Source organism: Aphelocoma coerulescens, chromosome 7, assembly GCF_041296385.1.
Source record: "Aphelocoma coerulescens isolate FSJ_1873_10779 chromosome 7, UR_Acoe_1.0, whole genome shotgun sequence".
NCBI lineage: Eukaryota > Metazoa > Chordata > Aves > Passeriformes > Corvidae > Aphelocoma > Aphelocoma coerulescens.
Window position 1 is genome coordinate 16,632,191 of NC_091021.1, and position 27,840 is coordinate 16,660,030.

At 36.3% G+C, this 27,840-nt stretch overlaps 1 protein-coding gene across 20 annotated transcripts in view; it reads left to right on the top strand.

Moving 5' to 3' along the window:
• PDE11A (phosphodiesterase 11A) overlaps positions 1–27,840 on the top strand; it is a 112,531-nt gene that overhangs the window by 40,026 nt on the left and 44,665 nt on the right. For 11 of the 20 annotated variants that reach the window (XM_069020557.1, XM_069020561.1, XM_069020558.1 and 8 more), the window contains 8 exons: positions 2,968–3,057; positions 5,172–5,312; positions 8,734–8,798; positions 12,897–13,029; positions 15,429–15,504; positions 16,894–16,961; positions 17,322–17,414; positions 20,068–20,118. In XM_069020557.1, the coding sequence (XP_068876658.1) occupies positions 2,968–3,057; positions 5,172–5,312; positions 8,734–8,798; positions 12,897–13,029; positions 15,429–15,504; positions 16,894–16,961; positions 17,322–17,414; positions 20,068–20,118 (717 nt within the window). Of the gene's footprint in view, positions 1–2,780; positions 2,876–2,967; positions 3,058–3,966; positions 4,059–5,171; positions 5,313–8,733; positions 8,799–12,896; positions 13,030–15,428; positions 15,505–16,893; positions 16,962–17,321; positions 17,415–20,067; positions 20,119–27,840 lie in introns of those variants that run through there. The other 9 variants (XM_069020571.1, XM_069020566.1, XM_069020567.1 and 6 more) reach the window with 3 other exon arrangements.

Here is a 27,840-nt window from a genome sequence, read left to right on the forward strand (position 1 = left end):
TGTTAAAGCTGGTTTTGTTTTTCTTTTTAATTCTGCCTATTTGCTTTCTTAGAAAATCACTTTAATAAATCTGCAGAATCTTTTCCTTTAATTAATTCAAAATAGATGTGGGAGGAAATTCTCTTTCAGATATATTCCATTTTGCTTCAAAACTAATTCTTTTTAATAGCCGGTTTAACAAAGGAATTTATTTTATGTATTTCAGAAGGGTATATTGCATGTTTTTCTATGAGTTTCACACACATACTTTGTGCATTAGTATAATGGAAGGATGGGGCATGTTCAGCTTTTGGGCCAGTTTTTACCTTGGAGCACAGGAAATTAGTAATTAATTATCTGTCACTTAAAAGGAGTGGGGAAAAGGATGTGTCTGTCTCGTGGTGCTATGTGCCATTTCCTCAACTTTTTACATTCTCTTTGGAGGGAGAATCCCTAAAGTGTGAATCTGGCATAAAAACACCAGCTCCTTACAGTATGTGGCTCAGACAGAGAAGAGCTGAATATTAAGTTATTCCATATTTGTATGGAGTGTCCACAGTCATAGCATAAACATCTTAGAGGTACTTGTAAAATAGTCTTAATACGGCAGATTTAAATCTGTAATCTGAAATAATAATGCAATAACTGCTTTCTACCCCATTGAGCAATTTTGATTTAAAAAGTCTTATTTAAAATTCAGCTACCATTAGAAACTTCTTCATTCTTTGTGTACTTGGTGCTGTATTGCAATTTGCCAAAAGTGGCTTAGAGAAAAGTCACTTTTACCATTCAGACAGTACTAAAGAGGAACAACAGTAGGCTTTTGTTTCGTCAATCTTTCTTAGGTAACCAGGAATAATTGAACCACTGAGTGATTCCTCTCTACCTGACAGGTTTTTTATTGTTTTTTTTCTTCATAGTTGTTGACATTTATTAATTTCTTTTACTGGTTTTCTTGAACAGCTTGGTGTCTTTCTTAATTGTGCTGCGCCTTACACAATTAATTTGAGTGGTGAAAAGAGTGATGTATGTCAGTGGCTTTCCAGACTCTTAACATTTCATAAAACAGTGTTTTATGAATGTTAATTTCTGTATAAAGCCAGTGCCTTGGAGTTAGGGTTCCAGAGAGCAGTGGTTTTCAATATTGCAAAGTTGTATTTTTTTCTCGCTAAAAAGACATTTTTGATAGCTGGTTTTGTGATGCCTGAAGGTTCATAAGCTTCTCGTGTGCTTGTCACAGGGTGACATTAATTTTGGGAATAGAGAATAGAGATATCGTGGGGACAATAAATACTAGTATTTACTTATTAAGTAAAAATGTATCCAGTCTCATGATGATGTTCAAAATTTCACTGAAGGCCAGATTTTTCTTAAGTTAACGTTTTCTGCTCTGATGTCTTACTTGTGGTTTTTAGTACTATTACAAGAAAATATAGATGAGTTTTTTGTTTCATTTGGAAATAAAAACTAAACCGAAATATGCAAAATTCTCTCAGAGAAACTCTGACCATTAAAAAAATTAATCCCTCTTACCAATTTTTTACACTCTTACTTTATTTTTCATTTTGTGTACTCTGTCCTGTAGATCTGGTGTGAGAGATGGATACTTTAATTACTCCCTCTTCAAAAAGATGAGTGTTTGTAGAGTCTAAAGTATGTAATTTTTCTTTGGAGGCAACAGTGACGGGAAGAGGATGACAGTAGGGTGCTTCCAAATTAGCTGTATAGGTGTGCACCCTTAAAGTCTGCAGTTACTGTGACAGAGTGCCAGCTGTAAAGGTACAAAATTCAGAGGATCTGAAGATCATTTCCAAAAGCTCATCATTACTCAAACACAGACTAAGTAGGTATGTAACCCATGGGGTGTTCAAGGCAGATAAAGTACAACAGCAGCTGCTGCTGTTTCTGTTCTTCTGAGTTCTTTCCTCAAATAGTCTCAATAGCCCACATCTCTGGGTGAGCAGTGTTTTTCTAATTAAATAGAATTTCAAAGACAAATGCCACTCTCTTAATGCCAGAATTTGTCACAGACAGGATTTCTTACAATAGTCAGACAGACCAAAGAGAAGGAAGGTTAGCTGCTGCAGCATTCTTTTGGCTCTGTAAACAGCAAAGTGCCTTAACTCCCACTGGCTTTGCAAATGTTAGGGCTATTCAGCAGCTGTAAAATTTACTAGAAGTCTCAGACCTTCGCCTGGGAACCACTCAGCAGTGGCAGTATGTTACAGACTTGTTACCAGTATGTGGCTTAAAGTGCTGGGTTTGGACTTTGATCCATTGTTATCCTTGTGAAGTGGCAGTCCTACAGGTATTCAACTATTTGACTGGTCTAGTTCACTAACTTTGCACAGCCAACCTAAAGTGATCTTGGGCGCCTCAAACTATGTTCTCAGACCCTCCTCTTCAGTCTTTTTTAATGTATGATGATGCATTAAGGCCCAGTTTTTCAAGCATGTTCTTTAAACTTTTTTTTTTTAAGCTTCTTTGAGAAGACAATCAGTTTTCTGACTAAGAGTGTAGAATGTGCTGTGTTCCACTGTGCTGGTATTCTCAAAATCTATATCCTCTAGATGTAGAATTCCTCAACAGGAATGTGACTTGAGCTTGCTTCTTGAGCTCAGAATAAAAAAGCAGTCCAGAGAAATAAAGAATATTTTTCTAGGTAAGCTGTAATGTACAGTAATTTAAAGTAGTCTTCAGAAGGCATTTTATAAAGTTGAGAATCCGTAGTTTCCCAGAGAAATTATGGAGGACCCTCTCTTCTGGGATCTGTGAACTTAATTGTATTTGTTCTTTCCTAGACGTTTGATCTCTTTCCACCCATCTGATGTGCCTTGCCTGTGATAATTTTGTGTTCAGTACTCTGCTGAAGAGTGAGCTGAGACCTTCCTGCAATGTATCCTCTAAGTTTAGGTCTCTTTCCTAGTAAGAAATTGCTATAAATAATTGCATTTGTTTTTAATGACTGCGAGTTTCTTTCCATACCAGGTGATGCAGATGTATCTCCCATTCTGTGGGATTGCCATATCCAATGCCCAGCTATTTGCAGCTTCAAGGAAGGAATATGACAGAAGCAGGGTAAGTGCAAAATGTGTTGTGGACCAATAGCAAACTTTTATTTTTTGTTCTTGCAGGTTCCAGCTATGTGTACGTGTTTGCTAAGCAGACAGTTTTAACTGTGTTTTATTTGAAAAACTGTATTTTCAAAAGATCCCCGTCTTGACTGAGGCAGCAAGAAGAGAGTGTGGGAGGGAAGTACACTTGTAGTGGTGGCTGTTGTTTCCTGATGTCAGTTCCACGTTCCTTAGTGCTGAAACAACTGCATTTGTGGCACAGATGGTGCAGGAGAGAAAGTGTTACTTTGGCAGAGATTCAAGCTCTCATAAAACTCTACTAATCTCAAGCCTTTCCCAGCCTGAATTTTTAATATTCAGTTCATGTGCAAATAATGTGGATGTATCTTTATAAAATTAAGCAAGGAAAAAACCCCTCTGTGTGAAGGGTTTTGAGAGTATGTGTCTGCATAGAATACATACTCATAATTTCTGGTGCCATGCATGCATTGGGACAGAAGGCTCTGAAATGAAAATAATGCTGAGCTCCCATGTCATTGTCTTGTCAGAGAGGTCTTTTATTTTTTTCAAGAAACAAAATGGTAATTTTGAGGGGTTTTTAGTAATGGTTGGCTTATTTTTTATCATCCTTTCTGCAATGACAGGAAATTATATTTTTGTTAGCTTGGATCACATGTCCAAAACTTCAGTAGAAATACCCCTGGTAGTGTTGAACCTACTCTTCTTTCACAAGGTAGGGGTAACTACAGTGGTCTGGGTCTGTATGTTGAGCTCTGACATTTTTATATTCGTGATTTTGGTGCTTTCATGTATGAAAACTAATGCTTTCCACTACTTTGAAAAAAACAATAGCCCTTTCTAATGACCTTTATACTTAAGGGTCATGAGGCATCTGAGCTTGTCTTCTGTCCAGGTCTGACAACATATTATCATATTTTGGGGAAGAGATTTGGAGGAGACTTGGGGGAAAAAAAGATTGTCTGCCAAAGTTTGGTTGGTTGGTTGGTTGGTAGGTACTTTGGGGGTTTTTTTGTGGTTTTTTTGATGTTCAATTAAATAATTGTCTGACTACACAGACTTAAATTTTGCTGCAGATTTCCAGACTGCAGGGAACACTACAGACTTCTGAGGAGTCAGCATTTAATCTTCTGAGGGAGTTATGCAGCAGAAAAGTGTTAGGGACATTCTCATTCTTCATTAGAAAATGGTAAATTAGAGATACAGATTCTTTTTTTCAAATTCTTTTTTTTCAAATATCACTACTGTTGGACAGCTATGTGGTAGCCTGTACATAAGTGTATTTCTGACCTATTGGTGGTATTTAACTTTGCCTAGTCTGTGGTTGAAGTTAGTTGGCAAATACCAAGGGGTGGACAAGCCCACACTGTTCCTTCCCTATGAAGCCAGACCTTAATGGTGGCAACTTCCAGCGACTGTGACCAATGTTTTGCTGCTGACCACTATGTTAGAAGAGCTAAGACCACTACAGTTTATATGCTTACCTGTATTGATGTTCTTTAGTGTCAGTGCCCTAAATGAGAATAAAGGAACGAGCAAGCTTCTTTGGGCCCATGGGAAGAAAGAACATGGCCTGTATTTTTTTTAAGTTGATGAAATGAGAGAGGAGACCATTTTAAGGCACTGTATTTTACAGACATGTTAGTGGTGAGGACTGGATCAGACTGCTATTGGAATATGGAAGTATTGATGTGGGTTTTTTCCTTTCCAGATTTGAACATGCAAAATGTGTAATGAGAGAATGAAATTGAGTTTAAATGTCCTAGCAAATTCAATATATAAAATCAAGTAACTCAGTCCATACTGCATTGCATTACAGCCATTGCTTCAGTTATGGAACAAAATGAAATAGTTTGAAAGATTTGCATTGTTTGCTAAGAGTTAGACTGTGCCCAGGTGTGAGCTAAGAAATACTTCTTTCTTTCTTCAGATACTCCCACTTCAATTTTGCTGCCATAATCATTAAGAACTTTATTTGAATGAAGATTTCAATGGATTACTCATATTAAAATCAATCCCAGATATGATGCCTCCTTTGCAATGTTCCATGTATTTATTAATTCTACAACCAATACAAGAGTTTTCTGTCCTTGTATACAGGCTTTACTGGAAGTAGTGAATGACCTCTTTGAGGAACAGACTGACTTAGAAAAAATTGTCAAGAAAATTATGCATCGGGCCCAGACTCTCCTGCAGTGTGAGCGGTGCTCAGTATTACTTCTGGAAGATATTGAATCACCAGTAAGTATAGTTGCACATTCTGTAGAAAGATTAATATATGAGTGGTGGAGTAGCTGGTCTTATTGTGGTGAGGCTGTTGCATATTATATGTAAGTACTGGACAGCAGGTATTTTTCAGTGTGTTGTTCCTAAATGTAAGTTGGGTACAGCTTGAAACTTTATCAACACCCCTGTTCTGTCTTAATCCCAGCAGGCAGCTAAGCCCTACACAGCCCAGTAGGGTGGGGAAGGCAGCTGGAAGGCTAAAAGTATGAAAGCTTGTGGTTTGAGATACAGACAGTTCACTAGGTTAAGCAAAAGCTGTATGAACAAGCAAAGCAAAAGAAAGAATTCATATGATCCTTCCAGTTGGCATGCAGGTGATCCATCATTTCCAGGAAAGCAGGGCTTCTTCACGTGTAATGGTAACTTTCCCCAGCTTTTACTGCTGAGCATGATGTCATATGGTATCTTAGTATGGGATATCCCTTTAATTAGCTGGAATCAGCTGTCCTGGATGTGTCTCCTCCCAGTCTGTTTTGCAAGCTATTCTCTGGGGTGGCAGAATGAGAAATAGAGAAGGCATTGACACTGTTGTAAGTACTTTTCAGCAGTAAAACAGCCCTGTGTTATGAATGCTGTTTTCATCACAAAACTAAAACATATCACCATTACAGGCTACTATGAAGGAAATTAATCCCATCCTGGCCACAACCAGTAGAGTCACTTTTTCCAAAGGAAACTGAAAGATACCATTTATGATTCCTCATGGTGTTTTGAAGGCATTTAATGGATGTCTGTAAGTGGCTGATGGATCGAATAGTCAGTGGTGTGATCCAGGTGATACACCATGATTTGCAGTTTTCTGTGTGATGGAATTAGGCCTTACTACAGAGCAACTACAACTGCCTAGCTGAGAAGCAGGGTGCTCTTGTGGTCTGCTTAAAAAAGAAAAATTGCCTAATTTGTTATCAAATGTTTATTTGCTCAGTTCCTTTTTTTTCATGATATAGCCACAAGAAGAAAAGCAAAATCCTGTCTGTAGCTTCATTTACACTTACCTGGAATTTATAACCTTGCTAATATTTTCAGGCTATTGACTTATCAAATGGGTGGTGCTTGAAAGCAGTTTCAGAGCCAGAAACTGTTGCATCATCAAGCAAATCTCTAATGCTCATCTTTAAAACTAACCTTTTCTGCTGTTTAAGTGTGGAAAACTGATACACATAATTTCTATTCTAGTATTTGAACATCTTCAGTCCAACTACTGGTCACTCAAAAGTAACAGCTAAAAATAAACTCATCAAGTCTTTAAGTGACCATCCTTTGTGTTAAGCAACTCAGTGGGGTCTACAGCAGCCTAAGAAGTGTCTTCACTGTAATCAGCTTCTGAACTTGTGTCATTAGTGTTTTTTTGTGAAATCCAGTCTAGGGTGGAAGAAAGCAAGACAGTGAGGGCTAAACCTGCAACACAAGGAGTTATCTCAGCTATTTTTGGTGGCTACTCTTCCATGGGATTTGTTCCTTCCCCTCACTTTAGTTGTTGGCAGGGGTCTCTTTGGGAATGACTATGTTTGCACGTTTTAAAAGGTTTCTTTTTCACTTTGCAAAATAAATATTGAGAACCAGTTCCAGTTTCTAAATAATTAAACTGCTGTAAAAAGATAAGTCCTTTTGCTATTTTGCTGTAGTAATTTTTCCCTGAAGTAACAAAATCCATTAGAAAAGGCACTTGCATGCAAATGCCAAGATAGCCACTTCTTCTTGTGATAGCAGTAGGCTTTTAAATTGAGCAGGTGAAATGGAGACACAATTTCTAGCATTACTGAAGTATTTTTGGTTTTTTGCAATTGCTCTATCCACTTGACCAATGAGTAATTTTTTCATTGCGGAGCTCTGTTGAACAGATGGATGTAAACTGTATGAAAGTATTTGTCAAGAGTTGGTTTTCACACAGTTTTGGCAGGGGCTTTCACTGGGACTTTACAGTTCTGATATTCATAGGGTATGAGAGCCTCTTTAAAAATGTTTAAAGTTTTTATGAGTGTTGTTATTAGTAATAAAATAAGTGGCAGCCTTTATATTGGTAGCTCCCTCCAGTGTTTTCAGACTATTCCATACAAGCTGCCCTCCTTTCTACTGATTTGAGAAGTGGTTGAAGGATAAAATATTGTTTGTAATATCTTTTTTTTTCTACGCAAGTATTATTTTGTATTCACTGATTCTGCAGTTAACTATTTGTTGCTGGAACTGACAAGTCAGAGACAGAATCTTACATTTGTTTGTATGGCAGAAAAAATCCCCATTCTTTTCCTTGGAGGAAAGATATGATTCACATTTCATTAAGTTAATAAAAATTAAGAACTTTAAGTGGAGTATGCCCTAAATTATACCAGCTTTCCTAAAAGCTAGATCAAGGTTTTTATTTCATTTATATGTTCTCTACTATAGAATTTTATGTTTCTAGTTTATTTTCTCTTTCTAGATTCCAATACCACTCCCCCTCCCCAATTTTACTGTTACAAGATATAGTTCTACTACATTCTTATGAAATGTCACTGTGTTTATAATATGATTTTTATTTTTCACAGAAAAGTCCATTGTGTTAGCAAGTTGCGGGTGGCAGTTCATTTTTCTGCTCTTGGTACTATTTCTGCCTTTGAGCTTGGAGGGATTTTTGCCAAACCACAAGCAATGAGTTCTTATTCCTCTAGACTAAGTTGTGAAATATGGACAAAAAGCCTAAACTTTTTCTAAATGGTCATAAATCTTAGGCTAATTTGGAGTAGGAGAATGGCATCTTGCCACCCACTCAGTAATTTTTACAAGTGCCAAAACAGTTGTTTCCCTGACTTTCCCCTGTTTTGGAGGGCTAACATATATATCAAAATAGATCTCTCTAGAGTAACTCAGTATCTAACCTTGTCTAAAATACTGTCATTTGCACATTATGCAGAAAGCTTTTATGATTCAGAACTGAAGATGGGGACACATCCAAAAATGTGGCCTCTGTTCTGTGTCACTTTTAGCCACTCTTAAGATGTTTCACTTATGTGCTCCTGACACGTATGTTCAAGTGTGATTGGTTGCAGTTAGTAATGCAAAGCAGCCGTTCTCTTTATTTTCCTGGATTTAAAAAGTGAAGTTTGGGTAAAGCTCTGTAATTCATGTCCTGAAAGCCTTTAAATGGGAAGCATATACTCTTGTGGAAAATAGTTTTCGGAAGAAATCTAATGATATAATTTGATTTGATATTGTTTTTTAGGGAATTGTGAACAGTGTGTATTTTGAACATGAATTCTCTGTTGAAAGAATACAGATTTGTATTTTTATCCTAAGACCATTGGATAAAAATACAGTTTAAATAGAGGAACCTTATGTTACTCTTTTCTTAGATGTTTATTCATCTAATAACAATTTAAAGTTACTTCTTTTGTGACAGGTGGTGAAATTTACAAAATCCTTTGAGTTGTTATCTCCAAAATGCAGTGCTGATACTGAGAACAGGTTAGTGCTCATGTCTTCCATGGTTATAAATAACTTCATTTTTCACATAGTTTTAGAGTTTGCTTGGTCAATATGTTATTTTCTTCTGGAGCTTTGAGTAGGTTTGACTGAAGAGTGTGAACCTATGTTTGTTACGCAGACAAGTCTCCTGCTTGCTTCTATTGGAGACTTGCTAGAATAAATGTACATGCCTATATTTTCTTACGTATGTATGTTTGTGTGTGTATATATGCACTAATATTGTATCAGTGTCTCAGGTAAGAAGCCAGGAAAAAACTGACTTTTTATATTTGCTCATTGATAACATGCAGGTGTTGTTTTGCATGAATAATATTGAAGTAAAAATTACAAAATTATTTTAGATTGTTATCTCTTACAAAATGCCTCTGTACAGTTGTGTTGAGAGGTTTCCATAAAAATTTTATTTCTGCTCTTGTCAAATTGGAAAGCCTAGAAACCTCAGAGCACATGTATTTCCTAGAAACTGTGTTCCTGTGACTAAATCTTGTTTGGGAGCCCAGTCAAAATAGAAGTATATGTTTTGCTTGGTAAGATCTGTATTTAAACATTTATAAAGGGCAAATGTAAAGTAGTAAAAGCTTTTTGTTTATGTGGGGTTATTATATCAATCCCTACCAGCTTATACCACGGGTAGCAGTTCACCTAAAATGTCCTATGTAGCAAATGAGGAGATAAAGATTCAGGCCTATTGTGAGAACACTTCTCCAATCTTTCAGGGCTCAGTGTTTATCATACAGGTTTTATGCAAATTAATTCATGCTGATTCTAAAGGAGAATTTTCCATATCAAATGACTGTCATGATGATAAACCTTTTCATGGATTGATTTTGCAGCATTAGAAAAATGGGTAGTGTTAGAAAATTTCTAAGACATGCAAGCTGACAGCAGAGTCCACAGCCACACAGAAATACGGGTAGAAGCTATCTCTCTTCCATGTCCTGGTATGGGAATGGTGAAGCAAATGGAAAACAAGCAATAAAAAAATAGGAAGATTTGAATATGAATAAATAATCTGTTGATTCATCTGGGATTCACAAGTTACTGCTTTTGACAAAGAGTTTTTGAGTAACAGTTGGTCTTTCCTAGGGGGTGAAAATACATTTCTTTTATTTGGGGAAAGGAGTATGAATCAAGGGATGTGGTTGTTATTCCTGTTTTTCTCAAACTTGATCTGTAGCCAGATTAGTCAAAACAATGTAGAGTGGTGTCAAGATAACCAAGCTGGTTTATTTCTTGTTACCATAGTTATATTAGCATGTTGCTACAAAGCAGTTTATAGTAGCCTGCTCTGCATGTAGTCAAGTCAAGATTATTTTAACTTTAGTCCAAGACATGAATAAACACATGCACCTGTTAGCTAGTCTCTATATGATTCATAAAGGTATGTTTCTGTGTATTTTAATATAAAGATGTATTGCTTTTTCTTTGTTTTTTTTTTTCCTGTGGGGAGTGAAGTTGGTTTTACAAAGACCAAGGTTAGACTGGCAAATATGATGGCACATTTGGATCTAGCACAGGCACAGCTTGAGTTATTGGCACTATTGTGGAAAAATAAAGGTTATTTAGGATACAGAACAATGCCGTGAGCCCTTGACATTTGAACATTTTTCTAGTGAGTTTTGCCCTTTTCATTCTACATTCTGCAGCTGTAACTGATGTAAAGTCATGAGACTTTTCATGTGGGAAAAAAATGGCAAGCCGAGTTTCTTCATCATTACAGCAGTTAAGAAAAATATTATTTCTTTGAAATTTTAGTTGAAGTCCAAAGAGATTTTTGGCTGGGAACAGTTCTTGTTATAAGTTTTATCTAAATGAGAAAGAATCTCCTAAGACAATATGACTTTCATGCCTAAGACAATATGACTTTCATGCCATAATATACTTTCTCACACAGTTTTAGAAGTTGGCTTTTCTTTTGCCCTCCTCTTATCTGCCTGATAGCAGCTCACCTGTTTAATCCCTACATAACATAATAAATACTCATATATATTTTCTTTGCTGTTGGTTGTGAAGAAATACCTTGCAAGGCCACGCTTGCATTTATTTATCTGTTCAGTTTGCAATTTTTCATCACACACCATGATCAAGTTTGTTTATTATTCATACTGGCACACTGATGCTCTTGTTTTTGCCAGTGATTTTGTTCTTGAAGTACAAGTTTGCCAAGTCCCCTAAATTTTCTCTCCCTTTGAGAAAAATATTACATAAATCTCAGAATCCTTGAGGGCTCAGTTCAGATATGATCTAGAAGAAGACGAGCCTGATGGAATGTGCTGCTGACTGTGTCTTTCCTGCACAGAAGCAGTGGTTTTGGCAGATGAGGTTACACTTTAGCAGGTAGCTGAGATGACAGTTCTCTAACCTGAGTACCAATTGTAGTGGACAGGTCACCTGCCTGGGCCAGAGTATGAGTTGTGTGGGCAAAAAGATCTGTGCTCCTTCCCACTGGGGCTGGTATAAAGGAAGTGCTGAAATCCCTCAACTGTTTTACCACCACTGTCCCTGGGATGACGCACCTGTCTTCTAGAGTATGGGTGTAGAGTGCTTGTTAGGAACGTAACAGAACCTACTCTTAAAACTTCTTCATGAATTTTATCTTGTTTCTTTTACTTGAATTCATTTGCTGCTTAAAATGCTTGACAGCCATAATGCAGTCTTGATTTATGTGTCTTATATACACATGGTAATAGCATTCAGATAAGTTATGAACTGGGAACTATGCATTTGAAATTACATCCTTATCCTTAAAGACTTTTTGATTCTGAAGTATTTGAAATAAATTAAATTATTAATTAAATTTTAAATTATAAATGTGATTTTTTACTTAGCTCAAAACCCATTAAATTTAGGTAAAGGTCTCTGTCAAAGTGTACACATAACATTTATTACAATCACTCAAAATTGTTATCCCAAATGAAAGTTGATTCCTTTAGATTTCTGTGAATCATTATTATTTTTATTTATAGTCTTTTAAGAATATTAAGTTTTCTTTCAGATGAGTGGCGTCATTGAATTAGTCTCCAGAAAATCAATGCAGGCAACAAAAATCAATCCTTTCACTTTGATTGAGTCTTTCAAGGATTCTATTGTGCAGCCTGCTTTCATTCATGAGCATTACTGCAAAGCTTCAAGCTATTGTAGTCTTCTCCATAGCTTCTTAATAACTTTTTTCTAAGTAATGTTTCTCATGTGTTGAAAATTTATCAGCTTTCTTCTCAAAACTAAGACAACAGGCATTTTTTTTTATTCACACATGAGTAGCCAGACTTTGCCAATGTCAAGAACCTGCCTGAAATAAGTCAATGAGAACTTTCCTGCTGATTTGGTGAGGTATGAGGTGAGGACTTTAAGGTCTGTGTAGACACTGAGTTTTCTGGAGAAGCTGTGGCAGAGTGTGGTGAGTTGAGCCCATAATTCTAGTGTCTTATGCTCATTTAGAGATAGCTCTCTAGCCCCTCAATAATTGTGGAAGAAGCTCAACCAGGTAAAAAGAAAAGGAAACCTTCATGTTTTGTGTGACTACTTGGATCCACCTGCTGTAATATGCTTGCAGTATTGATTTAAGACTTATTTAATGATCCCTTCTTCAGCCATTCAGATCTGGCATTTCAGATGCCAGATGCCAAAATGAAAAAAAAGTCATTTTGACAGGAAAATTGTTGAAAATAAGAATTGAAAATATCTCAGATTATTAGATTAATTTAAAAAATCTTAAAAGTATATATTTTCAGGTAGCTCTAGAGAAAATATGATTTAGGTCTGGTTACTTTTCATGAGCAGGCCTGTATCATACAGAAACTTACAACATAACCCACTGTTGATTCATAGGTAAAATTTATCAAATATTTGATTTACTTGAGACACCAGTGCTATTTTCAATAGAAAGAGTCATGTAAAGGAGAGAATTTTTGAGGTACTGTTCAAATAATACTAAATTCTTTTTCTACAGTTAATTTTTTCTAACCATTAATAATTGTGAATGGTTCTGCTGTTTCTATTAATGTGCATGTAAGACATGCTGGACTTTCAATTAACGTTGACTGTATTCTTTTCTTCCCTTGCCCTTCATTTTGATAGTTTCAAAGACAGCATGGAAAAATCATCTTATTCTGACTGGCTAATAAATAACAGCATTGCTGAACTCGTCGCTTCCACAGGTCTCCCAGTGAACATCAGTGATGCCTATCAGGATCCTCGCTTTGATGCTGAGGTGAGAGATTTTTACAAATGTAATTATTTATTACTTTTGGGCACTGCAACTAATATCAAAATTTTATCGTTATATCCAAGTGGCTGTGAAACGTGAATATTTATTTTGAATTATGTTTTCTCTCTAGTAAGTTGTCCTTCTGGTCTTCTGTTGTTGATATGGCTTTATACAGTAAACACAGATCACTGAATTAGTGTATGACTTTCAGCAGTTACTTTGTCCATGATTCTTTTTTTTTTCCTATTTATAAGTGATAACTTCCTCTACCAATTGCCTTGATATTTATGCAAAGTGATTTTTATTGCTGAAAATTTGTTGGTGTTCAGTGTTAGCAGCACCAGTGTTGTTAGCTGTTGGGGTGACTGGGGCTGTACACACACGGAGTGTAAACAGAGCTGGTATCCAGACAGACAAATGTTGTTTGTGATCTAATTTAGCCAACCAACCATTTAATTTGCTCAAATACACACTGGATTGGGTGCTTTTTCAAGATACATATTACTCCCAATATAAGTTGTTTGTGTATCTTAGGGTATGCATTCCAGCCTCAGCTAGAAAGCTGTAGCTACAGATAAAAATGTAAGTATACTTAACATCTAAATAAATGGTAGAGGCATATAGAAGGACAAAATCTTCACTGAATTCTAATCCAGCATTACTATGGAGGACTTGGCCAGCAGTTGGGCAGCACATTAATCAGCGGACACCCTTGGTCAGAAAGCTTCCTAAAATATATTCACTACAGTAAGTGTACTTGGAAGTGTTTCATGCTGAGAGTTTGCTTGGTTCCAGTTTTACTCCATGTGTCATTAAAGGGATTATCTCTCAAACCAGCAGAATTTTTCGAAACAAGAAAAATAAAAGGGGCCTGCTGTAAAAGTATAAAAGAAAACTGCATTGATGCTAATCTGTTCAGAATTGCAAGAAGTACAGATAATGCCTGGGGTGTTTAGATATGCTAACATAAAGCATGCCAGTCCTTGATGTTTGCAATTGTACTTGTATTATATAATGTCCTGAATAATTCAGCTGTCTCTTATTTGTTTCCCAGTTAGTCCTTTCCAAGTTGGAGGCACTGCCCAATTTATATAGTGAAAAGAAAATGATACAAAGGGCAATAATTATTTTCTTTTGATGGGTTTCTATGAAAATTTAATTCTTAAATTCAGATTTTCTAGTCAGTTGTTTTTTCAGTCGAGTAGTAAGAGGAACATAGTATCCCTTATTACTTAGATAGAATCAAACATACATTTGTAGTTATGAACAGATATTCTGTTCTCTGCTTCCATTGAAAATCATCTCTTATTTTCTTCTCAGAACACTACTTCTCATTTGGAAATATTGATGCTCAATTTTCAACTCATTCACCAAGAATTTAATGCGAAAGTATTTTGCAGTTCATTTTAAGACATACATCTGAATCAATTATTCCCCCACTCCTCTGGATTTTAGGTGGCACTCCACACTGATTTCAGTGATGAGTTCTGAGTATGTATAAATAGGCAATAATCTAATTACAACCTCAGTTACATCTTTTGCTAGCTGGGAGATCACAGTGATGCCATCCTGCTTCCCATATATGAATTATTGCTGTCTTTTAGTTTTCTTCTATTACAGACTGCCTCTAGCAGTGGCAGTTTTAGTAAGAGAACATCTCCTGATCTTCTGTGAGTGGACTCATACCACTCTCTTACTCTAATCTCTTTTGAAAAAATGTTTTCTTTTCATCAGATTTTTCAGCAGTGACAATAAAGAATAAAGCTTATTAGCTGTAGAAAAGAGAGAATCAGTTGACACTTGAATTGTGAAGTTGTATACTGTATTAGATAGAAAACAATAAACGAGGCAGTAAATTGTCATCATAACAAAACTATCTCAAATCTAGGGTTTGGCTCCATCCTTCCATTTCTTACTAAATTGCACTTCTGCACAATTCCCTACTTACTCTCACCTTCCTTCTGAAAATGTGTATTTCCTGTAAGCCTCCTTTTAGAACTGCCTTGGTAAGTCCAATTTCAGTTTGACAATTGGGAAGAGTATTTCTAAGGCAAACTTGTTCAGTGAAAGTTATCTCTACTAATCCACTAGTGTAAGTAATCCAGAATTTGTCTGGACATTGCCTCAATTGTAATTTGTCTTTAGTGCCAAATCAGAGTCAAATAGTATAAGCTTTATGTGGCAAAGAAGACAATGTTTGTATTTTCTTCGGCAATTTTCCTTATGCCATAATCCTTATGGCTTTTGGTTACTTTGAATGAAGTTTCAGCAGAATTTTTTCTGAGAGCTGATTCATATGAAATGACATTTATAAATGTAAACTTACTCCTTGACATTTCTATTACTGACTTAAAAGGCTGCAAATAGCACCACTAATGGAAGCTCTCATTTCTACATTTTAGGCTGACCAAATTTCTGGCTTTCACATAAGATCTGTTCTGTGTGTTCCTATATGGAACAGCACCCACCAAATAATTGGTAAGACTTTCCTCATGGCTGCATAAATTTTGTGCTAATGTAAATTTAGTTCTGTCTTTTTAATTCTATGTTCCTTTTTCTTCTTTTTCCCAGCTGAATATTGTTAAGAAGTTACGGTACCTAGGATGCATGCTAAGTATCCAAGAAGGGATGTTTTGACTTGGATACTGTATGGACTTTTTCAGCTTTCCAGTTGTGTCATTGTTAAGTTCTATATTGTGTTGAACTTTATTGAGATGAAAACAGAAATTCTAACCATATTAGTGAAAAATGTTTTATATGCATTGATGTTTTTCTTGGGTCTCCCTCTTTAGTACATAGGCAACTGTTTCTGCAGTCAAGCAAAGTGGTCATTTTCCTCTGATGATAAATTATAGACACAATGAGGGAAGACTTGCTGGAGGGGCTGTAGTGGCAGTTGGAGTTGCCTGTTGCAGTGGTGGTTGCTGGACTGGGATGTGACAGAGTTTTATGGGATCTTTGATAGGATGCTTTGCAGCTATGCTACCCCAGGAATTGGCCCTGTATTACCTGCTTTTGGCACATAAAGGAGCATTTGGAAATAACAGTGCCAGATTCCTCTGCTAACTTTCCACAGAACTGACGTCAAAGCAATAGCAATTTATACTGTCAGGATAAGAGTTAGATCCCTGTGCCTTGTGGCTGTCAGGGAGAGATCAGTAGTGCATTGCTGAAGGCACTTGGTGTCATGCAGGATCTTTGAGCTTCTTTAGCAGAGATGATGTGGGAACTGAGTCTTTTAAAAATACATCTTGTTGTTTGTTGTGAAGTGCACATTATCTTCAAGAAGCAGAAATAATCTGAACTGTTGAGAGCTGATTACTCTTACAGTGTTTTTCTAAGGGCTTATTGTAGCTAAATGAAATAGAAATGTTTGTTGCAGTAGCAAGCAGTATTAGTTCAGAAAATGCATTTTTTCATTGGTTCAGTCAATTAATGAGCCAGTCATGAGTGAAAAAGGGTTTATATACCCAGACGATGCTGAACCAACTAAGAGTTTAGGAATGAAGGTACTGATTCAGCAAGTTATATTGGTAACTCCAAATTTTTAGGACAACTTATATGATTGCTGTTAGCAAAGTGATGAAGTTCTTTTCTCGAATAGATCTTTAACCTTTTGTGAAGAGCATTGTGACTAACTTTTAGATTTGCAGTATTATACTTAGAGAGGAAGGAATAACAGCTGAAAGTACTGGTATCAAAACAATCGAACTATTACACGTCTGTCTGTTTAGTGATTTTCAGAATAAATATTTGCATTTTGCTTTTCAGTTTGAAATACATGTTTCACATTTTATCAATGAATAAAACATTCTGCATTGTGAATTAATGAATGAAGATTATAATTCATATTAACTCTTTCTAAAGGGGTAGCTCAAGTGTTGAACAGGCTTGATGGGAAATCCTTTGACGATGCTGACCAGCGACTCTTTGAAGTAAGAGGCATTCAGTTCAGCATTAACATACTTTTTCAGTAGGATTTGGTATTTCTGAGTAATCTGCTTCAGTCCACTCCAGGGAGGGGGCGAGAATATCTTGTCCATATTTGTGGTTTGACGTTAATTCTCAGAAATCCTCACTTAGAAGGTGGCATCCTAATTAAAACAAGTTTCTGGCCTCTAATGTCTCATCTGGAGGCCAGTGACTCACCTGCATTCCTAAGATAACCTGTTTAAACATGATTATTCCTAATATTTCCATGCAATTTCTTTTAATGATTAAGCCAGTATTCATTTTTGTGCTTGTATTATGATTGATTCATATTTGACTTTCTTTTTTCTCTTTTTAAATTTTAGGCTTTTGTTATTTTTTGTGGCCTGGGTATCAACAACACAATTATGTATGACCAAGTGAAGAAATCCTGGGCAAAACAGTCTGTGGCTCTTGACGTATGTGTACATCTTCATGAAACCTTTTCTTTCTCCTAAGTGTCCCATGTAAAAGAGCCCACTATACTAAAAAAACCTGTAATTATTTAAACTTCTCCAACCAGATTCAACAATATAGCACTGCTATCTGTTATGTATCTGGAGATTTGAAACATTATCATATTAAAAATAATCTTGGTGGGAAAAAAGCCTGCAGTTTTGAGGATAGCTTTACAAATTTACATTATTCCTACTACAGTAATAATTATGAGGAGTTTGAATGAAATTTCAGATCTTTCAAAAAGCATTATGCAAGACTGATTAATATTAAAATATTGCTCTTAAAACATGAAAAGGGTAACATCACTAAGGTATTGGTATTGTTTTAAATTTCATGTGTGATAAGAGAAGAAAATGATCTAGTTATCCCTGATGTGTGCACCTTTTACCTGTGTAACTCCTTCAAGTTTATCCAGTACTCACCATTACAATAAGGATCACAAAAATAACATTGGTCTGAATGAGATATTGAATTCTTTCCATTAAAACAAAAATCAAACCCAACTGTATTGCTATAAAGGGGCCTTTTTTTTCTTTGCATTAGGGTTGGAGATGTTAATCTGCATAGTGGGGTTCTATCATGTGATGCACACAGGCATATTAAGGCTTTCCAAAGGCAGTAAGACTGTTGGTGTTAGAAATTCTAAGCATAAGCAGATTTCTTTATTATTTGTATATATCTATCCATTTAGGAGGAAAAGTTAAAAGCTTACCTTTTTCAGGCCTCCTGCAAAATCTCTTATACTTTACATGTCATAGCCATGAATAAGTGCAAGTTCCTCATACGTCCGAGATATTTGTGCAATATGATGCCTTAGAATGAATGCTCCTGCTGGCAAGAAAAACAAGCAGTGCTGGATGTCACACACAGATACACAGGGATGAAACTTAATATAGAAGTTTGTTATTTGTTACTGAAATAAAAGAAAATTGAAATTTTTTTGTTTAAAATACATCTTCTTTCTTTGATCTAAAAAAAGACTAATAACCATATATTACATGTAGAGTATAGGTTTGAGAAATAGTCACTATTCTTCAATGAAGAGTAATTATTTCTATAAATGGGCAACAGCTCTTGATAATATTTGCATAAAGTGATGGAAAATGCAGGAGTGAAGTACTGATCAGTAGAATGGCATAAGATGAAGGACTGTGGATTCATTTTTCACTAATAGATTACTTCATTGGTATTATATATTTAGCTATAATGGCAATGAAAGGCACTTGAAAATTACATTGATATCAGATGTTAAATAAAGCACCTTTTTATATATCATAACAAGATTCTTATCCAGATATACTGATACAGGTTTTCATATAGTATTCTGATAAGATTGACTAATAAATAGAAGAGAAAAACAAAAATAAATTATAGGAAAGGTTCAAAGCCAGGCTAAATACTTCTTTTATATTAAGGAAACAACATTTCCAAATGATTAAAAGATTAGAATAACAAATACTAAGGAAGACTGTAAAAATCTAGAGGGATATATTGAACACAGATCAAGGAGAAGCTTGATGAGAACTTTGGTACAAAGTGTCATCTGTCATAGCAGAGGGTGTAGTTTGACTAATCTTACCAATTTCTGAGAGAAGTTGCAATATGGTTGGACAGAAAAATAGATTGAGAAACGACATGATGTTATAATTATACAAAGTAAAATGGGGTACAGAATAAATGAGTTTATGTTTGTTATTTATTCTTTTATAGTGCAGGAATGAATTTCTGTAAAAGGTGGCATCTCTAAAACTGATAATAGTAAATATTTCTTGGGACTTACTACCACAAGGTATTGCAAGTCAAAGCCGTATGAGATACAGTTTAGGTATTTGTATGAATAACAGAGACATTCATAGATGAAAATTATTTCAAAATGAGAAGCATTTTGCTTGCTGCACATCAGCAGGTTGGGTGTTGCAGTGTGGGGAGGAGGACCTGTCCTTGCTGGGAGTGCTCTGGCTCTGGAGCTCCCTCGTGGACCAGCAGCTCATCCCATACACAGAGATCGCAGTGGGTCCAGAACACAGGATGGCTCTTGCACCTTCTGCAGTGCTTGTTCAATCTTTGTATCATCCCATAAGGGTAGAATGTACTACATATAAATGGATGCATACTAGTAGGTAATAAGAGCAGGTGTGCAGTACTTTGTGCATTTTATTTGATGCTGCCATCTCCAGAATGGTATTAAAGAGAATGTCAGACATAGCACCTAGAGGTGCTGATATTTGGATGCAGTGATGTGCCACTAGTATAGGCATTAAAGCTTTTCAGTATAGCAGAAGGCATTATTAAAAGTCTGCAAATCTACTGTTATTTTTACATTAAATTCTTTCTCTTTTGATTGTAGAACTCCAGGAGAATAACGTAGGAATCCTTATAATATTAAATTACCTACTGTCCGTTATTCCCTATAAAATTTCCTGCAATATAAATGCCAAGTGTATGCCTGATAACCTGCAATTAGCTATTATGCGCTGTCAATCAGAACTGAATTATCACATAAATGCTAATTAAATTGGCTGTAAACATAATTGATTAGACTGCAGTACAGCGCCCTGATATTTCTACTTGTCAAGTGTATGAAAATGTTTTTTATCTTTTGTTCTGGGGCAGGTGTTGTCTTATCATGCAACATGTTCGAAGGCAGAAGTTGATAAATTCAAGGTAAGATTTAAGTTTCTACTTATTTCTGAAAATATAACAGTAAATTAATATTAGTGTAGATTATCTGAGAGAAGTTTTACATCATAAGCAGAAAATCTTAATTAACAATGATTTATAAAGGATGTATTACATGTTAGGCTGTTAAGTAGGGAAGGTGGAAGATGTCTTTCAAAGGGTCAAGTGCTGCAGTGGTGGGTGCACAGCAGCAAAGTCCCATTGTGCCAGCACCAGCTACTGGCACTGCATGTCAGTGTGGGTTTGGTGGCCTCCTCAGCAGGAACCATCACAGGGAAGTCATACCATGTAGGAGATGAGGGAGAGACTAGAGAAAAAGAGAGGAACTTGAAACTTTCCATGCTTATAGTGTGGAAGCTGCCCTGTGCTTACTAAAAAAGCAAAACATTCTCTATCCCGATTGTGCATAGGCTCAGAAGGCTGGACAGAAAGATGAGGAATCTTCTAACTCCTCTAAGAACCCTGGGCAGAATGTGAAAGTGATGTGTTCTGAGTGCAGCATTGCTAGGGACCAATAATTACATGTTCTCACTGAATCCTGCCTTTCCATGGGCTAGAGTGGGGGGAACAGTGACCTTGATCTTTAATCACTGCCAGCAATCCAGAGCTGCTTTTGTGATAGACTGTCTTTTCCTGCTTGAGGAGGCACTTGGGAAACTTGGTGATGCTTCCCTTGGCTATGAGGAGGCAATGCTGGTGGAGGGCTCCTCAAAGCTGCTTGGGAGGCTCTCATGGTGGGTATCACTGTTGGTCTGGACACAAAGTGCATCAGAGACTGTAGTGAAGTCTGGGAAGGAGATCTGGACTGTTGTGACCCCACAATGCTGTCATTCCCTGCTCTGGAACCCTGGCATCTGTCTGGCTGCAAAATAGCTCTTGGGTGGTAATTCTTACTCTTGACTGTCGGGCTGCAACCTGCTTTCTGCACCACAGGGACGGTTGTGGTGAAAGGGGGAAAACATGGCTGGCATAGAGCTGATTCTGATGAGTTATCTGGGCTGAGGAAGGGCAGCTCTTGCTAGTTAATTAGTTTGTAGATTATTGCCCAAATGATGGCTGTGCCTTAAGACTCTGTATCGATACCTGGTGATAAGGGTATAATATTCTACCTCCATTGTAGTTACTGGTACGGTTACTCAAACTTGTGTGTGCTGAAGATGAGATTACTAAAGTCTTGCTTGAAGATCATTCCAACACTACAGGAAATACTTTTGTGTGTGCAAAAAGTTGTATTCAGTGTTTGGCAAAAGGAGCTAAACACTGTGTTGAGAGAGAGGAAAGAAAGGGATAAAGATTGATCAATTTGCTATTTTATTTTTGTATTTCCATTTACCTTAGAATAAGCACCTGTAATACAATTTCTATGACTCTCAGGATTCCACCAGTATCTTTGTATGTACAAGAGGGCCATTCTTGATTGCTGTCAGCCCCTGAAAGACAACTCTCTTTCACAGTCTATGCAGTTGAAATAACAGCCTGCTATGTTACCCTTTGGACTCAGATGCTTGTGTGATGAGAAGCTATTCTACTTGTTTTCCCAGGTGACTTCATTAATAGACAGAACAGTCTCCAAGTAAGAAATGTCTTTTTATGATCTGTTTACCTTGAAGGCATGCAACTATCCATTTAATGGTTAATAATATGGTAAAAGGAAATGAAAAGCATTTATTCATTAATAACGCCAAAAGATACATTTCCAATGAAGAACATAGATGAGAAGAAAAGGAATATAACCAAGCTATGCTTAAAGTAATTTAAGCTATTTTTTCAGAAAAATTTTCCCTTGCCTATATCCAGTTTTCTCATTTTCAGTTCCTGACAAAATGAGTCTCAAGTAGTCTTTGTTAATGCCTTTACATCACTGGATGTAAACAAAACAGAAGAACAAAATCCCAGAGACAACCAGCATGTCCTGTGGGCCTGTGACACAGAGCTCATCCCCAGAGAGGGCCATCCATCTGTGGGATGAAATTCCTCCCATCTCCCTGCTTGCAGCCGGTCTCCCTGCAGAGGTCTCCCAAGGCATCCTACCCTGAAATCACTGTTCTTTTCTCTGTTCATTATATTGTTATATTTTGTGTAAGCCCTTTGTTATATTAGGGTCATCTTCCAGACTTGACTGGCTAATAAACCATCCCTCCCTCTGGGGGTGTTTGAGGCTAGAACTGTCCCCCCTCTCTGTGGTGATTTATTGGCAGATGTCAGAGCACACGTCTGTTACGATTTACCTGATGTCCTGGTTCAGTCAGAGCAGAGACACACACAGGATAGGAACATCTAAATGAGAGTAATGCCAGGAGCTCACTATTGGCTCCTGACTGACACAGCACCTAGCAGTAATTAATGATTTGGAGTGACAATGCATTTGAGGTGGCAACTTCTCAACATATTACCCCAAACATATTGTAACTGGACCCCAGAAGCTTGGAAATAATTACATACTCTTGTAGTACAAGTTTTTTCTTTCCCTCTTTGTAATCTTATTTTTTATAGTCTTCATAAACTGTTTCTCCTTTAAGTTTTATTTGCTTAGGATCTCAAGAATATTCTGATAAAAAGTGAAAAATTGCAAGTCTACTTGAAGTTTATTTTTCCTCTGGTTTTTACCAGTGAATTATCTTATTGTATTATAGAAAGCCTAGGCAGACTAGTAAAAGTTGATTTTTTTTTTACTTGAAATTTCATCAGTAATTTCTTACTGTTAGTGGATGAATTCATAAACATACAAATTAACAAATATACCTGGTATATTTTGAAGAATTAAGCATAATCACTGTGACCAGGTTCTGTAAAATAAATGACATTTATTTCTGTTTCTTATAATCCCATCTAAGAATTAATGAAGAAAACCCCACGTTAATAAGAAACCCTTAAGGAATTAAATACCTTTTTCCAGATGTTTATCTGAGAAAAAGTGCAAAGCACTATTGCTGGTGGAGCTGGAAAAATACAGAGGGAAGTTCACAGTATGGAACAATGAAACATGAGTGTATGAAAATAGACCATGTCATACAATTGGATACTAAATATTTTTAGATTTTTGGGTTTTAATTTTTAGGTTTAGATTATGATGGCTTCCAAAAATAAATAAAATTTATTATACTGTTAAATTCACACAACTGCATAATATTTTTTAGGTTTTCTGATATGTGCCGCATTACTGTGTGCTAAGTAGATTTCTGATACCATTCCTCCAGATACAGGAAGAAAAACTAAACTTTGCTTTTCATGGGCATTTGCAAGTAAAACAAAAAACCCCATCATCCTGAGTGCAGATTTTTCTGACAATGTCTGGAGTCTTCAGCCTGATTTATCACAATGCTTCTCCTCACTTGCATCTACATAATTATGCTAAATTCAAACTGAATTTTGGCAGGATAAGCTAAAGTAATGCACCATTGAATCATCCCCATATCAATATTAATTTTATTTTCAAAAAGTTAGAAAAAGCTATGATTTTAGAAACTGTGGCAACTCAGTTCTCCTTTGTATTTTAGACTTGAAAGACTATTTTGTCATTTTTGTTGTGTACTAGTGCTAGTGCTTAGCTATAAGCATTTGTGTCACTGAAATAGATAAGGCACTTGAAGTCTGATTAATCTAAGATTGAAGCTATCCTGTAGGATAGTCCTGTAGTGCCAGGTTTCTTCTTACTGAAATTCCAGTTCTGTGAGCCTAAATATAGTTATGTGTTAGACAGATATAGATACATGAGTAAAGAACGCAGAATTGTGTCCAGGACAGGATATTTATAGCAAGAGTTACTGATTTATGAGACAGTAATGAACAAGTCCTGTGTCTTAGCAAGCAGCCCAACAAACACACATCACCTTTAAATTTAACCAATGTAGTTTCCAAAGAGAATATGTAACCACTGTCCTATTATGGGCAGTGTACAAGAAGCTATTTTTAAGAAGCAAGCCTAATTGCGCAGCTGTCAATGGTATAATATTTAATCAGATCAATATTTAATGACTATGATGCATTATTTATAGCCCTGTGAGAGATTCCCTTTTTTAGGTCAAACAGCACACAGGAGAGATACACAATGGAAAATAATGTATCACCTGATTTACAGAATCTTCAATTCAAAATGTAGCATGAATAACAATTTCTGCCTTTCTCGATTTTGCAGCCTGAAGTGTGGCTATTTAAGATCTACCTTCACATAGGGAGGCTTTTGTGTCTTTCTTAAAAACACTCATTTAACTACAGAATGATGGAAAGAGTTGAACTAAACAAGAAACAACTTTTAAGACTGCTACTGTATATGACAATGTAAAGAGTTGAATCCATGAAAAATGATAGATCTATGTGAATTTGATACTTGGAGCGAGTTATGCATGATTTACCATTTGTTATTCACGCCTTATGCACCCTTAAATGTGTAACAATGGGCAGCACAATGAAAAAAAAATGAAATTTTTGTACTGATTTTATCTTCAATCTTTGAAGCAATAGGGAAGGCATTCCTTGGCTATGTTATTGTCATCTTTCAATTTAGAACTAATTTAATTACTTTTATAAGCTTGTAATTAAATAATTTTTAGCAGTTTATAGTAATTAATTCATAGTCTTCCTCAGTAATTAAATTTCAGAAAGGTAATGTGGCCTTTGTCTTGGACCATTTATGAAATATTGCCATAGAATATGGGGGGTTTATGCACTGCTGCTGTTCTATTGCACTGCTGTGTCAATGTTTGGTGACCTGTGCTTACCAAACCCACAAGCACGTAGTCACACTGCAGCATCAGCACTGCGACCCGTGGGCCAGCCATGTGTGGGGAAACACGAAGCTCTTCACATGCTGCAGGATTTTCCAGATTGGCCTCCAAGGCTGCTCACACACATTTCCCTTTGGCTGTCACAGCAGGGTGCAGGCTGGCACTGAGCTTTTCCCTAGTGCTATTCCAGCTGCTCAGGTTCTGCTGAAAATAGCAACAATAGGAAAAAAACTAAAGAAAACTTGAGGGTAACCAGGGCATTGAAATTGAATTGTGCTCCCTTTTTCCCTTTTGAGAAAGGTACAGGATCACAAGATGTAAAACACAGTTTATTTCTCTGCTTTTCCACATCCACTGCCCACATAAGACCTAAAGCACCGTGTTAAGAGTTTCCTAATTCATGAAAGCAAGGTCTTTATTTACGTTATTTTGTACACTTTGACATGTGCCCATGTCTTCAGTTGTCGTGGAAATAAGAAGTCAAGAACACATTGCATACACTGAAAATAATGATAAAATACTGAGTGTTTATACTAGTTTCTGAAATGTGAGGCTGTCATCTGACTTCAGGCAAGTGCTTTGTAGTTCAATTTTTTTCCAGTTTCAGTGAACAGGGAGTGGCATGGAGAAGTGGAGTAGGGAAAGACTGTTCATGGTATTTTCTCATAAAATGTCTGGATTTAGGGACATCAGATGAAATTAGGGTGGAGATTTTAATCTGATTAAAAATGTCTCTTCAGCAAACTAGTAGTTAAACTATATGACCTATCACTGTAGATGTTAATGAGTTAAAATGATGAATTAGCAGAAGGAAAAGGCAGAGACTGATGTTCTCTGGGTCAGGGAATCTCCAATGCACAGCTCACCAAAGCAGAAAGGAGTGCACCAGGGGGGTATGTTTTTTCAGTTCAAATAATATTCCCTGAGGGTTTTTGCTTATTTTCTTCCATGAGGTGTTTTATCAGAAATAAAGAAAGATTAATTTTATGCGTCAGAGACATGAGAAGCACCTTTCAGGCATTACTTCTGCTAGACTGGTGCCATACTACAGTGCCTACCTTAATTCAAGGAATAGTTAATAGAAAAAGCTAGTGGGAATTCTGAATTTGGTTTCAAAAATTACAACATTCAGTTTTATTGAAATTCCAGCATAGGTAATCAAGATGAGATTAAACTGCTGCAAAAGGTTGCTGAAAAGATTCCTCTTGTGTTTCTAAAATGGCCACATTTATTATTCCAGGTGAAAACATGGAGCTCCCAGAGTAAAATGTTCCCTTTCCTCTAGGCAAATGGAATATGAATTTTCCAAGGTCTCGTGGAGGGAAGGTTTACAAGGAGTATTTTAGCCTGGTGAGGCTCAAGCACTGAGCTGCCATCCTGGGTCCAGCCAGCCCTGCCTGTTGACTCTGGAGGAGTTCAAGGGAGGCTGTAGTGGTTGTGAGGATACTTCCACCCTCTAAATGTTTGCAGTCTAACTGGGCAAGTTCCTTGACCTGCCAAATTATCTGAGCAGGACAGGGCGCTGCTTCATGTTTTGGTTTCCCATTTGCAAAGAGGGGACAGAAATGTTAAAACATCTGTGAAAGGTTTCAACAATTCTACTTTTGGACTGCAACAAATTTGTGTGATGCAACTGTATTGCATTTGCAGGATAAGCTTATTTTCTAGTGTAGGAGATAAGTAAATCCTGTTTTAAAATAAATCTTTCTTTTGAGGAAAAACTGTATATGATTGAGAGAGTTAAGGCAAAAGAAAGAAGCCTGTGGCCTGGAATCTAGCTAAAGCCCACAATTGAATCATATAATCATGCCCAGACAACTTTTTCTGTTAATTTATTAGTTTAGCCAAGTCATTAAAATAATTTTTAAAAGATATAGGCTTCTTTCAGCAAGGAATAGATTCTGGATCGCTTCAGGGCAAGGGCAATGCAGAACTCAGTAAGGAACTTCTGTAGAATTTTTTTAATATGCAAAGGAAAAATATATTTATTCCTACATCTTTATGCTATGCAGACTAATCTTTGGATACATTTACACTGTGGGTTAAAAGAAGGGATCTTAAGGGTTATGATTAAAAAGAAGAAGGGAAAAATCAACATTTATATTCTAACTGCAGAGTAAAGACACACAGTACCTAGAAATATTAAATAATAAATGACTAGTTCTGAGATCAACTACTTCATAGTTAGACCAGAGCTTAAATCTCCTCATTAAATACTTTAAAAAGTAATAAACTTCAACCAATGAAAATAACAAAATTAAAATATGTGCATGATCAAAACAGTCTTTGTACTAGTTACTTTAAAAAGCCTTCATCTCTAAAGCTGAAATAGACTTCAATTGATCTAGATAATTCTAATTCTTTCTGCTATACTCTAATATTTACAGTACTAAAAAAAACATTCCATGTAGTTGAAAATATCACTGACTTATTGCCTTTAATAGTGGCTGTTTTTCAGTTTCTTAGTAATTATGCACAGTAATACAGTGACACTTAAACAACAGACATTTTCAGCGGAGAAGTAATAAAACACTTAGGGTTATTAAGTTGTCCATACTAAAAAAAGCATGCTGCTACTTTGCAGTACTTTCCAGTACCCAGATACTGGATTTTTGTTATTCACATGGGAAATTTTGTGTTTCTTGCATCTGTTTCCATATGCAAAACTACAATTGGTCCAGGTCTTGAGAATGCTTAGAAAAACAAGTTAGAAAAAGCAATTGTTGGAACACAGTAGTGCTCCCAAGTGAAGGTGACATAATTTAGTACCCAACAGACCTGTTGTCTGTTCTTCCATCTGATCGGTCATCATACTCTGTAAGAATCCCTTGTCAGATGGAAAACACCAAGGAATAAACACAGTTCAACATTGCTACCCTAGATAGCCAGCAACCATGCAAAAAGTGATAAGGCATGGAATATATTTACATTGCCATCCAAGCCAGAGGGATATCTGATGAATGATTTAAAAAGGAAAAAACAA